The sequence below is a fragment of the Pagrus major genome, chromosome 9 (assembly GCF_040436345.1).
Source record: "Pagrus major chromosome 9, Pma_NU_1.0".
NCBI classification, from domain to species: Eukaryota; Metazoa; Chordata; class Actinopteri; order Spariformes; family Sparidae; genus Pagrus; species Pagrus major.
The window spans coordinates 22,556,592-22,571,340 of record NC_133223.1 but is presented as its reverse complement, the minus strand read 5'-3'; the positions used below and the strand labels follow the sequence as shown (position 1 = coordinate 22,571,340).

Genomic DNA, 14,749 nt, shown 5'->3' with positions numbered 1-14,749 from the left:
GGAAGCTATTGAAAAAATGGGCCACTTTTTTCTTTAAAATATTCACCAAAAATACAAATTTCACCGGAATCCGATGGGGACTGCTGTGTCTCATTCAGCAAGTAGAGGAGCACATTCGTGACGAATTTCGAGTCAATCGGTCAAAAGACGACCGTAACCCTAACCCTAGCTCCATAACCCTCACCCTAACCCTAACCCTAATGCCAGCCTTAAGGTAGTCTCATGAAACATTGTATCTTTTCACTAAAATATTCACCAAAAATACAAATTTCACCGGAATCCGATGGGGACTGCTGTGTCTCGTTCAGCCAGTATAGGAGCACATTTGGGAGCGATTTCGAGTCAATCGGTCCAAAGACCTGGAAGCTATTGAAAAAATGGGCCACTTTTTTCTTTAAAATATTCACCAAAAATACAAATTTCACCGGAATCCGATGGGGACTGCTGTGTCTCGTTCAGCCAGTATAGGAGCACATTTGGGAGCGATTTCGAGTCAATCGGTCCAAAGACCTGGAAGCTATTGAAAAAATGGGCCACTTTTTTCTTTAAAATATTCACCAAAAATACAAATTTCACCGGAATCCGATGGGGACTGCTGTGTCTCATTCAGCGAGTAGAGGACCACATTCGTGACGAATTTCGAGTCAATCGGTCAAAAGACGCCCGTAACCCTAACCCTAGCTCCATAACCCTAACCCTAACCCTAACCCTAATGCCAGCCTTAAGGCAGTCTCATGAAACATTGTCTCTTTTCACTAAAATATTCACCAAAAATACAAATTTCACCGGAATCCGATGGGGACTGCTGTGTCTCGTTCAGCCAGTATAGGAGCACATTTGGGAGCGATTTCGAGTCAATCGGTCCAAAGACCTGGAAGCTATTGAAAAAATGGGCCACTTTTTTCTTTAAAATATTCACCAAAAATACAAATTTCACCGGAATCCGATGGGGACTGCTGTGTCTCGTTCAGCCAGTATAGGAGCACATTTGGGAGCGATTTCGAGTCAATCGGTCCAAAGACCTGGAAGCTATTGAAAAAATGGGCCACTTTTTTCTTTAAAATATTCACCAAAAATACAAATTTCACCGGAATCCGATGGGGACTGCTGTGTCTCATTCAGCGAGTAGAGGACCACATTTGTGACGAATTTCGAGTCAATCGGTCAAAAGACGCCCGTAACCCTAACCCTAGCTCCATAACCCTAACCCTAACCCTAACCCTAATGCCAGCCTTAAGGCAGTCTCATGAAACATTGTCTCTTTTCACTAAAATATTCACCAAAAATACAAATTTCACCGGAATCCGATGGGGACTGCTGTGTCTCGTTCAGCCAGTATAGGAGCACATTTGGGAGCGATTTCGAGTCAATCGGTCCAAAGACCTGGAAGCTATTGAAAAAATGGGCCACTTTTTTCTTTAAAATATTCACAAAAAATACAAATTTCACCGGAATCCGATGGGGACTGCTGTGTCTCGTTCAGCCAGTATAGGAGCACATTTGGGAGCGATTTTGAGTCAATCGGTCCAAAGACCTGGAAGTTATTGAAAAAATGGGCCACTTTTTTCTTTAAAATATTCACCAAAAATACAAATTTCACCGGAATACGATGGGGACTTTTGTGTCTCATTCAGCGAGTAGAGGACCACATTCGTGACGAATTTCGAGTCAATCGGTCAAAAGACGCCCGTAACCCTAACCCTAGCTCCATAACCCTAACCCTAACCCTAACCCTAATGCCAGCCTTAAGGCAGTCTCATGAAACATTGTCTCTTTTCACTAAAATATTCACCAAAAATACAAATTTCACCGGAATCCGATGGGGACTGCTGTGTCTCGTTCAGCCAGTATAGGAGCACATTTGGGAGCGATTTCGAGTCAATCGGTCCAAAGACCTGGAAGCTATTGAAAAAATGGGCCACTTTTTTCTTTAAAATATTCACCAAAAATACAAATTTCACCGGAATCCGATGGGGACTGCTGTGTCTCGTTCAGCCAGTATAGGAGCACATTTGGGAGCGATTTCGAGTCAATCGGTCCAAAGACCTGGAAGCTATTGAAAAAATGGGCCACTTTTTTCTTTAAAATATTCACCAAAAATACAAATTTCACCGGAATCCGATGGGGACTGCTGTGTCTCGTTCAGCCAGTATAGGAGCACATTTGGGAGCGATTTCGAGTCAATCGGTCCAAAGACCTGGAAGCTATTGAAAAAATGGGCCACTTTTTTCTTTAAAATATTCACCAAAAATACAAATTTCACCGGAATCCGATGGGGACTGCTGTGTCTCATTCAGCGAGTAGAGGACCACATTCGTGACGAATTTCGAGTCAATCGGTCAAAAGACGCCCGTAACCCTAACCCTAGCTCCATAACCCTAACCCTAACCCTAACCCTAATGCCAGCCTTAAGGCAGTCTCATGAAACATTGTCTCTTTTCACTAAAATATTCACCAAAAATACAAATTTCACCGGAATCCGATGGGGACTGCTGTGTCTCGTTCAGCCAGTATAGGAGCACATTTGGGAGCGATTTCGAGTCAATCGGTCCAAAGACCTGGAAGCTATTGAAAAAATGGGCCACTTTTTTCTTTAAAATATTCACCAAAAATACAAATTTCACCGGAATCCGATGGGGACTGCTGTGTCTCATTCAGCGAGTAGAGGACCACATTCGTGACGAATTTCGAGTCAATCGGTCAAAAGACGCCCGTAACCCTAACCCTAGCTCCATAACCCTAACCCTAACCCTAACCCTAATGCCAGCCTTAAGGCAGTCTCATGAAACATTGTCTCTTTTCACTAAAATATTCACCAAAAATACAAATTTCACCGGAATCCGATGGGGACTGCTGTGTCTCGTTCAGCCAGTATAGGAGCACATTTGGGAGCGATTTCGAGTCAATCGGTCCAAAGACCTGGAAGCTATTGAAAAAATGGGCCACTTTTTTCTTTAAAATATTCACCAAAAATACAAATTTCACCGGAATCCGATGGGGACTGCTGTGTCTCATTCAGCGAGTAGAGGACCACATTCGTGACGAATTTCGAGTCAATCGGTCAAAAGACGCCCGTAACCCTAACCCTAGCTCCATAAACCTAACCCTAACCCTAACCCTAATGCCAGCCTTAAGGCAGTCTCATGAAACATTGTCTCTTTTCACTAAAATATTCACCAAAAATACAAATTTCACCGGAATCCGATGGGGACTGCTGTGTCTCGTTCAGCCAGTATAGGAGCACATTTGGGAGCGATTTCGAGTCAATCGGTCCAAAGACCTGGAAGCTATTGAAAAAATGGGCCACTTTTTTCTTTAAAATATTCACCAAAAATACAAATTTCACCGGAATCCGATGGGGACTGCTGTGTCTCGTTCAGCCAGTATAGGAGCACATTTGGGAGCGATTTCGAGTCAATCGGTCCAAAGACCTGGAAGCTATTGAAAAAATGGGCCACTTTTTTCTTTAAAATATTCACCAAAAATACAAATTTCACCGGAATCCGATGGGGACTGCTGTGTCTCATTCAGCGAGTAGAGGACCACATTCGTGACGAATTTCGAGTCAATCGGTCAAAAGACGCCCGTAACCCTAACCCTAGCTCCATAACCCTAACCCTAACCCTAACCCTAATGCCAGCCTTAAGGCAGTCTCATGAAACATTGTCTCTTTTCACTAAAATATTCACCAAAAATACAAATTTCACCGGAATCCGATGGGGACTGCTGTGTCTCGTTCAGCCAGTATAGGAGCACATTTGGGAGCGATTTCGAGTCAATCGGTCCAAAGACCTGGAAGCTATTGAAAAAATGGGCCACTTTTTTCTTTAAAATATTCACAAAAAATACAAATTTCACCGGAATCCGATGGGGACTGCTGTGTCTCGTTCAGCCAGTATAGGAGCACATTTGGGAGCGATTTCGAGTCAATCGGTCCAAAGACCTGGAAGTTATTGAAAAAATGGGCCACTTTTTTCTTTAAAATATTCACCAAAAATACAAATTTCACCGGAATCCGATGGGGACTTTTGTGTCTCATTCAGCGAGTAGAGGACCACATTCGTGACGAATTTCGAGTCAATCGGTCAAAAGACGACCGTAACCCTAACCCTAGCTCCATAACCCTAACCCTAACCCTAACCCTAATGCCAGCCTTAAGGTAGTCTCATGAAACATTGTCTCTTTTCACTAAAATATTCACCAAAAATACAAATTTCACCGGAATCCGATGGGGACTGCTGTGTCTCGTTCAGCCAGTATAGGAGCACATTTGGGAGCGATTTCGAGTCAATCGGTCCAAAGACCTGGAAGCTATTGAAAAAATGGGCCACTTTTTTCTTTAAAATATTCACCAAAAATACAAATTTCACCGGAATCCGATGGGGACTGCTGTGTCTCATTCAGCGAGTAGAGGACCACATTCGTGACGAATTTCGAGTCAATCGGTCAAAAGACGCCCGTAACCCTAACCCTAGCTACATAACCCTAACCCTAACCCTAATGCCAGCCTTAAGGCAGTCTCATGAAACATTGTCTCTTTTCACTAAAATATTCACCAAAAATACAAATTTCACCGGAATCCGATGGGGACTGCTGTGTCTCGTTCAGCCAGTATAGGAGCACATTTGGGAGCGATTTCGAGTCAATCGGTCCAAAGACCTGGAAGCTATTGAAAAAATGGGCCACTTTTTTCTTTAAAATATTCACAAAAAATACAAATTTCACCGGAATCCGATGGGGACTGCTGTGTCTCATTCAGCCAGTATAGGAGCACATTTGGGAGCGATTTCGAGTCAATCGGTCCAAAGACCTGGAAGTTATTGAAAAAATGGGCCACTTTTTTCTTTAAAATATTCACCAAAAATACAAATTTCACCGGAATCCGATGGGGACTTTTGTGTCTCATTCAGCGAGTAGAGGACCACATTCGTGACGAATTTCGAGTCAATCGGTCAAAAGACGACCGTAACCCTAACCCTAGCTCCATAACCCTAACCCTAACCCTAACCCTAATGCCAGCCTTAAGGTAGTCTCATGAAACATTGTCTCTTTTCACTAAAATATTCACCAAAATACAAATTTCACCGGAATCAGATGGGGACTGCTGTGTCTCGTTCAGCCAGTATAGGACCACATTTGGGAGCGATTTCGAGTCAATCGGTCCAAAGACCTGGAAGCTATTGAAAAAATGGGCCACTTTTTTCTTTAAAATATTCACCAAAAATACAAATTTCACCGGAATCCGATGGGGACCGCTGTGTCTCGTTCAGCCAGTATAGGAGCACATTTGGGAGCGATTTCGAGTCAATCGGTCCAAAGACCTGGAAGCTATTGAAAAAATGGGCCACTTTTTTCTTTAAAATATTCACCAAAAATACAAATTTCACCGGAATCCGATGGGGACTGCTGTGTCTCATTCAGCGAGTAGAGGACCACATTCGTGACGAATTTCGAGTCAATCGGTCAAAAGACGCCCGTAACCCTAACCCTAGCTCCATAACCCTAACCCTAATGCCAGCCTTAAGGCAGTCTCATGAAACATTGTCTCTTTTCACTAAAATATTCACCAAAAATACAAATTTCACCGGAATCCGATGGGGACTGCTGTGTCTCGTTCAGCCAGCATAGGAGCACATTTGGGAGCGATTTCGAGTCAATCGGTCCAAAGACCTGGAAGCTATTGAAAAAATGGGCCACTTTTTTCTTTAAAATATTCACCAAAAATACAAATTTCACCGGAATCCGATGGGGACTGCTGTGTCTCATTCAGCGAGTAGAGGACCACATTCGTGACGAATTTCGAGTCAATCGGTCAAAAGACGCCCGTAACCCTAACCCTAGCTCCATAACCCTAACCCTAACCCTAACCCTAATGCCAGCCTTAAGGCAGTCTCATGAAACATTGTCTCTTTTCACTAAAATATTCACCAAAAATACAAATTTCACCGGAATCCGATGGGGACTGCTGTGTCTCGTTCAGCCAGTATAGGAGCACATTTGGGAGCGATTTCGAGTCAATCGGTCCAAAGACCTGGAAGCTATTGAAAAAATGGGCCACTTTTTTCTTTAAAATATTCACCAAAAATACAAATTTCACCGGAATCCGATGGGGACTGCTGTGTCTCGTTCAGCCAGTATAGGAGCACATTTGGGAGCGATTTCGAGTCAATCGGTCCAAAGACCTGCACAGGAAAAATGAGAGAGTAATTTTCTCAGAGTTACCATTATTTTACTCTAAAAGAGTATTTTTTATTCATTTTGGATAGTAATTATTTCCAATGGCCACTAGAGTAGGAGGAAAAAAATAGAGTAAATCCTATTGGAGTAATTTCAAGAACACGCCCACTAATTTTTCTTAGGTTTCGTTTCTGCTGCCATTTTCTATCCCAGCAGTGGAAGGTCGAGGTGAACGGCAGTGGTGGACGGCGGTAAGCCAGGTAAGTCAGCAAAGTATTGAAATCGATTTTATTTCAGATAAAATGTCAGCAGAATTTTTGTTGGCTTACTTTAAAGGTAATTTGTGAGTAACATTGCAGCTGGCGAGTGTGTGGGTCTCACACACTGCAATGTCGATGCTAACGTTAGTTTCAACACAAACTATAATGTTAAATGTGAATTTAAACCGAGCCTCACTCTTGTTAGCTTAATTTACCACGTGTGTGTTTTATTGAGCTTAATTTTTACTGACCATTTTATCGAAGGTTTACTCTGAATTGAGTTGTGCCTAGGTTAGCAAGTGTGTTTGATTTTTTTTTTTTTTTATGGACCAGTCTAGTATGTGTGGACTGTTTTCTCTGCTGTTCGGTTAGCAAGCATGTGTGTTTCACGAGTCATGACGTTTTACCAGACTTGTTTTTCGGTTACTAAGTGGGTTTTTGTGTGTGAACCGCAAGCACGTGTATTTTGAATTGAGGCATTTACAACACCGACTGTTTTAATTGCTCTTCGGTTACGTTAGCTACCCGACATGTGGACCGTTAGCAAGCACGTGTATTTTACTCTGAATTGAGTCAGTTAAGGAGCGTATCCTCGAAGACATGTTCGGACAGCTTTTTCAAAAACATGAATTAATTTCTGAACCGTTTGTGAAAAAGACTAGATCATTTGAATGGCGGGATCTTCCGCTTTCCGAGCATATTTGAGTGGTGCCTGTGTGACACCAAGGGACCAAGCAGTGTGTGTATGTAATCACGTCAGTGTTTCCTCGTTTGGGCCCGCCACAGTCTCTCACAGGAAAAAAAATAAAAAAAAAAAATTTCTCACGTGTGTCTACGTGCAGTGAGCCCGCACTCGAGAGAGGCGGCAGTTTGAGAGGCTGACTGGCAGAGATGAAAGCTGGTGAAACGCTAGCATGGTTATTTAAAACACCATCTCTGATCTCTGCCTGCACATAGATTTCCATTACAAGTCCCACATTTTGTTTTTGTTGCCTTCTGGTCTTCCATTTATCAATACATTGTCTATTTTCCAATTATAGCTATATAACACTTTTATGTGAGCCAAAGTCATCATCTATTATTGTTGAGATAAGATAAATGTTGACAAAATGTATTTATTTGCTGTTAGTAGTTGTTTATCTGGCTTCACATGTAGCTTCAAAACACTTAAGAGTTTTAATTAGATGCAAATGCGGAGTGGTATCAAGCCTACCTGTAGATAGGGCTTTTGTAATACTTAAGCTAATTGTAGCATTCAATGCATGAATTGTGGTGCTCTATATTATCTTAGTAACTGTCTTATTTTTTTTATTTCCCATAAAGGATGCAGGCTGTAAGAGTGAAATACCGAGACCGCCAGAAATACATTTGTTATGAAGGGCAACTGACCTTCAAATCATTTTTGGAGTGTGGTGAGTGAAACAAATTGCACAACCTACTGAGTGTCATGTTTAAATTAGTGATGCTGTCTTACATTTATTATTATTATTATTATTATTATTATTATTGTCAAGGACCCTTAGAAGTATATTTATTTGATTTTGGACCCCCATCTCTAAATGTTGTTTCGTGTACCCTGCGAAAAAGAATGATTTGAGTTAGAAATGTTTGCTGTAAAAGTATATTGAAAAATTTGCAAAAATCTTCATGATTAAAAAAAAAATTAAAGGCAGATCTACAAGCTCATAGCGCGGCACTTGTGCTATGAGCTTGCAGGTTTGCAATCTTGAATATTTTTTTTTTTATTGCTAAAGTATAAAATCGTTGTTTTTAAGTGGTTCAGATCTAAAGTGACACAGATGTATGACCTTTTATAATAAAAATAAGATTAATGGCACAACAGAATGTCAATCTTGTGCAATATTGTTTTGTCTTCACAGTTTCCAAGAAATTTGAAATTCCTACCTTGGACTTAAAAGTCTATGATGATTTGAACACTGAAGTTGACGAGGATGCGTTTGCGTTTCTTGTAACGAAACCAGACCTGGGTGTGCTTGAGGTCTGTTTGCCCACGGGCTCAGATTTTGAGGGTGAGTCACTTGTTAACTTGGGAGTCTTATACAGTAATCCATGCAGTCCTGGCTAACCTTGTAATGCAACATAGTAAAGAGAGACTTATCCACGTTGCATCACATTTTGAATAAACATGCCTTTTCAGACACTTAAGAAAGCATCTGAGGAATAACTAGCTTGGTGTGTGGATCCATCCTAATCTATTGTGATCTTTTACATTATTCTTATTACAGACGATCCCCTCTTGCTAATGACATGTTATTATTATCACACCTGTTATGTCAACATGCTAGATTCAGTGAGCCCCTCTACAAGCCACTCCATTGCCAGCAGCAACAGCTCCTTTCTCAGCTCTGGTGCAGATAATGAAGGGGACTCTGATGACACCATCATTTTGCAGCCTAGTCCTGCCCAAAGAAACAGAGCCGACGTGACTCGTCTCGCTCAGGTAGTAAGCTTTGCAGATGGAGAGATCAAGATCAAGATGGTGATTCTGATAAAAAGGGTAAGGGGGGGAAATGGCCAAGTAAATTTGCAGAGTAGTACGGGGCATGGTTTACATTTTTGTCACTGTAAATGTAATGGGGCACCAAATCCCTGTGTCCCTCACCTTTTTTTCCTCTCACACTTAGAACATTGAAAACATTCTGAGGGAGAAACCTGGAGGAGAGAGGATCCTTGCAGAGTATGCTCGGAAAAAAAGCCTAACAGATTCCAGAAGACGTGACATGGTGAAGATATTGGTTGCACACATGGCGAGTGAACATGGGTATGTTATGTAATTAATATCCGACCCTAACATTTATGGTTTTATTTGGTGCAGACCAAGTGCTGAAGGCATCGGCATAGCACTACTTTTGATTGGATCTCGTGTGTGTGTGTGTGTGTGTGTGTGCGTGTGTGCTGTAGGACAAGTCCTTCAAGGCGTGTTAAAGAGGACTACGCAAAGGGCATCACTGCCTTGTTTCCATACCTGGCCGATCCCCAGGGCACTTTGGGCTATGTAAGTACATAAAACAAGTCTAACCTCTTTACTCATTACTTCTGGTATTGATCAAAAAAACGAGTGAGATTTCAACTAAATAATAACATTTCTGTATGCTGACCCTTTCTCCTAACCTCAACAAGTTGAACACAGCAGATGTTAGACTGGTTGATCTTGATTTTAGCAATTCTCCAGACAAGGACATGTGTTAAGTTTTTTAAGGAGGAAAAATAAAACACTTTCTTGGTTTTTAGGAGCAGTATTACAATCCAGTAGATGGGAGTGGATTTCTTGCATGGAGAGTGAAAACGCTTCAAAAAGAAGCCTCAGAAGGACAAAAGAAAAGAAACCCTCAGCCACTGACAGGTACATGATTTTGAGTGTAGTTAGATTTTTTTTTATGAGAATGGGCTTTATGCACCACTCCACTACTTCCTGAACTTCAGCCAATTCCTTTATTTCCTGTCTTACATTATTGGACCAACTGATGAATTCAGGTGTGCCTGATCATTGTTGTGAGGTCAGACATACCTGGATTAATCAGTTTGTCCAATAATGTAAGACAGGAAATAAAGGAGCTGGCTTAGATTCAGGAAATAGTGGAGCTGTGCATAAAGCCCATTCACATGTTAAATTCATTTTTAATGTGCATAGTCCTTGTTTTGTTACAGTGGTGGGCATCGCAGGGGGTTTAGCAAAAAGATGAGTGGTCATCTGTGTAAGGGGTGAAAGTGGCTCAACTTTTTTGAGAAGTAAAGAAAGTATTGCATCAGTGTGTGGTTTCACTGTTTACTGATCACTGTTACAGGTGGTCCAGATTCTGGTGACAGAACCCCCTTCAGTAAGGAAAACCAGCTAACCACAGAAACCCAGTGTCGTGAGGCCATCGCACTGATGAAGCATACAACTGATGAAGCAATCATCAAGGAGAAGATGAGACAGACCTTCACCCATCGCCAAGCAATGGTTCATGACCCAGTGAAGTCCTCTGAAATATTCACCACCTTTCCAAGATTTCTTGACATCACAGGACTGGTATATCACTCTTAACTGCCTTGCATTAAAATCGAGCTGAAATGAAAAATGAGTTTAAACAGACCACATCCCTGGTCATCCCTGGTGTACCTATTAACAATGTATGCCATGTTGTTTTCTGTATTCCATCTTGTCTGCAGATAGAGCAGGATTTCAGTCTGATGTTTGGTGATGACATCTCTGCAAAGTTCCTGGAGAAGTGGCCTACTCACTACAGGCAGAAAGTCCTTGAACAAAGCCGTGGCCTCACCCAGACAAGCGACCTTGAAGATCTCCTTCATAACGCTGAATCCACAACAGAAGAACTGGAAGATGGTACACTCGAATTAAAGAAATAATAATAATAATGGAAGAGGGAAATGGATTTGGAACAAAAATATAAACATTGTAGTAAAAATGTCTTTCTGAATTTGCTTGTATTTTCAGGATGGGACAGTGAGATGTCCTCCATCTTGCTCCTTATACACCTCATGCCACCATCACCTCATGGCCGCAACAAGAGACCAGGAAAGCTCTCCGCCAGACAAGCCATTGAACACCTTGTGAAATTTATCAAGGTAATGTTACAGTTTAATTAAAGTTTAAGAAGGCTCACTGTTCTGTCTGTAATATTAAACCATAAAACTATACTCTTGTGAAATCATGTGATGACCATGCTCATCTGTAATCAGCGAGTGCCCTGTGATATTTATCTGATTTGGCTCCCCACAGATCTATCACCATCGGCCTCAGATACGCTGATGAATATGTTTATTTCTTTTACATTTAGCAGAATAAAAGCCACTGTCTCACGGTGCATTTCATTATTATAAACTTCACCCTCAGAGCTCTCTGTCCTCAGACTGTCCTGACCTGTCCCTGAACATCACACAGGGACAACATGGAGCTGCCTGTGTGATTGGCTACCAAGTTTTATTCATGCTTACATCAGGCTGAGTTCAACAAATCAGTTTATGCTATTGATCGATTTAAGTAGTTAAATACAGTAATCATCATTGTGTAGTGGCAGGAAAGACCATTTAATCTGTATTCTCACTGTTCTCAGGTCAAATATTTATGTGATTAAAATGTGATTAATTTTGATTATTAATTACAAAGCCTCTAATTAATTAGATTCATTTTTTTAATCGAGTCCCGGCCTTATAAAAAATAAAATATAAGACTGGAAATGTAATGGTTCATCTTGCATTTTGTGGCAATAAGTGATTCTGGTGGTGATGATGGGGCCTTAAACTGCAACAGATTAATTTTAATAGCAAGACTAATTAAGTTTTCTTGTCACAGACTGGGACCAGTGTTGAGGGGCATCTGGACAGCATCACAGAGAGCCGTCAACCCTATCTACTGGCTGTGGGGACCAAGAGGAGCGCCGTACACAAATATTTCATTGTGATTGACAAACATGCAATCCCGTGTCAGTCACCAGATTCTCTTGCCTCTTTTGACGAGCTTTTCAAAGCTCATTTCGTCTTCGCTACCTCGTACAACAGGGATCTGGCAAATGTCTACCACTTCTTGCAAACCGCTGTTTACCAGATTGATGCTGCTACCACCAAGGTGAATCCCAGGGTCAAAGAGATGAGAGCTCGGATGCTGCACTGATTTGATGCAGAGATGTTTTGTTTTATTTGCAAAGGTCCTCAGGCAAATGCGATCCAATCCTGGTGTTTACTTCGCAATCTCCCACTTATATTTGGAGACTTGGTTTGTCGAGATGATCAACACTGGTATTTGCTTCTGTTGTTGCTTCAAATAGCAGATATTGTATTTTCTTTCATGTTATCAACTGGCATTACCATTTATTTGAAACATTTGATTTCAGAGCACCATGGGTTATTCAAGCATTTATATCCCAACAAGAAGCTACTACCAAAGCATCATTTTATGGTGCATTATCCGACATGTATTTGTAAAATTGGACCACTTTTGCATACCTGGTGCATGCGCTATGAAGCGAAGCACAATTTCTTTAAAAAACAACTAAAAAGCTTCAAAAATATAACTAAAACATTAGCAAAGAAACACCAAAGTCAAGTAGCATATAGTTGGCAGACATTTGAGCCTGACAGACTGGTGCTTGGTCCAAGTAAAATGGTAGCTTTAAACGTGATGGACAGAGGCTGTGAGATAGCAGAGGCTCTTCAGGTAGCAGTTGACACTAAGGTGTTGGATGTTAGATGGGCCAAACACCATGGAAATATGTATCGTCCTGGTTTAGTTGTTTGTCTCAAAGTGCTTAATGAGATGCCAGTTTTTCACAAAATCCACCGTGTTGTTCTTAAAGATGAGAGGTTACTGTTGTGTACATTTGCACTACAAACAGTGTGTATGGATGAGCATTTTTATGCATTTAAAGTTGTGTGTACTGCAGAAGGACCTCATGTTGTTGATGTCAAAGAGCTTTTGTTTTACAAAGCATTTGATATGCAGATGTCATACAGCAATGATGATTCAAGTTCATTTATTGTTCCATACTGTTTCCTGTGATAAAAGAATCGCTAAGCTGTAACTATTGCACTGGGGATGAACAATGGATTTCTGAATTTCTTTGCCCATAACTCATATTTTAATTTATTTATATTTTCTCCTCTTTTATCTAATCCACCCGATTTCAAAGAGCACATTGTGTCCAAATTGTGATGGCCCACCAATTGGGCGTAAATGTTTTGGCTGTGCTGATGGCTATTGCAATATTTTACAGCCTTATCTGCAGCTGCTGGCGTGGTGATAGTGTGCATACCTGTTTGCAATATTCTATTTGTTTTCATTATGGAATTTGTCACCATGAACGACTTTTTTTTCCTCATATTGATTACTCTGTCCATGGAGTCTTATTCATGGAGATTTTTGTTGCAGGTTTTGAGGGCATTTGAATTTTTCATGTATTATACAATGCTGTCATATTACAAAGGCCAAACGGTATGGACATATTATGGGTGCTCATGTGTTATGCATTTAAGAAAAATACAAGTCGTGCATTGTTGAATATTCATTTCTGGTCTTTTTTATTTCAAACATTTTAATCCAGAGTTATCATTTTTAAAATCAATATTGAGTAAAATACAACTCTTTATTGAGTGAAATAGAACTCTATTCATAGTAGAATTTGACCTCTATTTTGAGGCAGTTACTACTCTGAACAGAGTAAAATACAACTCCATTAATAGTAGAATTATATCTCTATTATGAGGCAGTTACTACTCTGAACAGAGTAAAATACAACTCTATTAATAGTAGAATTATAACTCTATTATGAGGCAGTTACTACTCTGTACAGAGTAAAATACAACTCTGTATTGAGTGAAATGGTGTTGGAGTTGTTCTCACTTTATGCTAAATAGAGTAAATTTTAATCTTGTGGAGTAAAATATGAACTCTAGATGGAGTAGAAATAACTCTGAAAATTTAACTCTATGACAAGAGTAAATTTTACTCTTTTTGGACTGGGACCAAATACTATCTTTTTGGGAGTAAAATTTTACTCAAATTGAGTAAATTTTACTCTTCAAAATTTCCTGTGTGGAAGCTATTGAAAAAATGGGCCACTTTTTTCTTTAAAATATTCACCAAAAATACAAATTTCACCGGAATCCGATGGGGACTGCTGTGTCTCGTTCAGCCAGTATAGGAGCACATTTGGGAGCGATTTCGAGTCAATCGGTCCAAAGACCTGGAAGCTATTGAAAAAATGGGCCACTTTTTTCTTTAAAATATTCACCAAAAATACAAATTTCACCGGAATCCGATGGGGACTGCTGTGTCTCATTCAGCGAGTAGAGGACCACATTCGTGACGAATTTCGAGTCAATCGGTCAAAAGACGCCCGTAACCCTAACCCTAGCTCCATAACCCTAACCCTAACCCTAACCCTAATGCCAGCCTTAAGGCAGTCTCATGAAACATTGTCTCTTTTCACTAAAATATTCACCAAAAATACAAATTTCACCGGAATCCGATGGGGACTGCTGTGTCTCGTTCAGCCAGTATAGGAGCACATTTGGGAGCGATTTCGAGTCAATCGGTCCAAAGACCTGGAAGCTATTGAAAAAATGGGCCACTTTTTTCTTTAAAATATTCACCAAAAATACAAATTTCACCGGAATCCGATGGGGACTGCTGTGTCTCATTCAGCGAGTAGAGGACCACATTCGTGACGAATTTCGAGTCAATCGGTCAAAAGACGCCCGTAACCCTAACCCTAGCTCCATAACCCTAACCCTAACCCTAACCCTAATGCCAGCCTTAAGGCAGTCTCATGAAACATTGTCTCTTTTCACTA

General features: G+C 40.7%; 1 protein-coding gene across 2 annotated transcripts; it reads left to right on the top strand.

The window, feature by feature from the left end:
- Window positions 1–6,364: 6,364 nt before the first annotated feature.
- On the top strand, window positions 6,365–13,458 carry LOC141002500 (uncharacterized). Of its 2 annotated transcripts, none has more exons than XM_073473849.1 (11): window positions 6,365–6,437; window positions 7,761–7,849; window positions 8,318–8,467; window positions 8,744–8,898; window positions 9,083–9,219; window positions 9,360–9,453; window positions 9,690–9,801; window positions 10,244–10,470; window positions 10,611–10,785; window positions 10,897–11,027; window positions 11,755–13,458. In XM_073473849.1, exons 2-11 carry the CDS (start codon window positions 7,762–7,764, stop codon window positions 12,070–12,072), a joined length of 1,587 nt encoding a protein of 528 aa, XP_073329950.1. In that variant the 5' UTR covers window positions 6,365–6,437; window position 7,761; the 3' UTR covers window positions 12,073–13,458. The 2 variants fall into 2 exon arrangements, with proteins under 2 accessions (XP_073329950.1, XP_073329949.1); XM_073473848.1 differs by having other exon boundaries at window positions 8,744–8,955.
- Window positions 13,459–14,749: the final 1,291 nt, after the last annotated feature.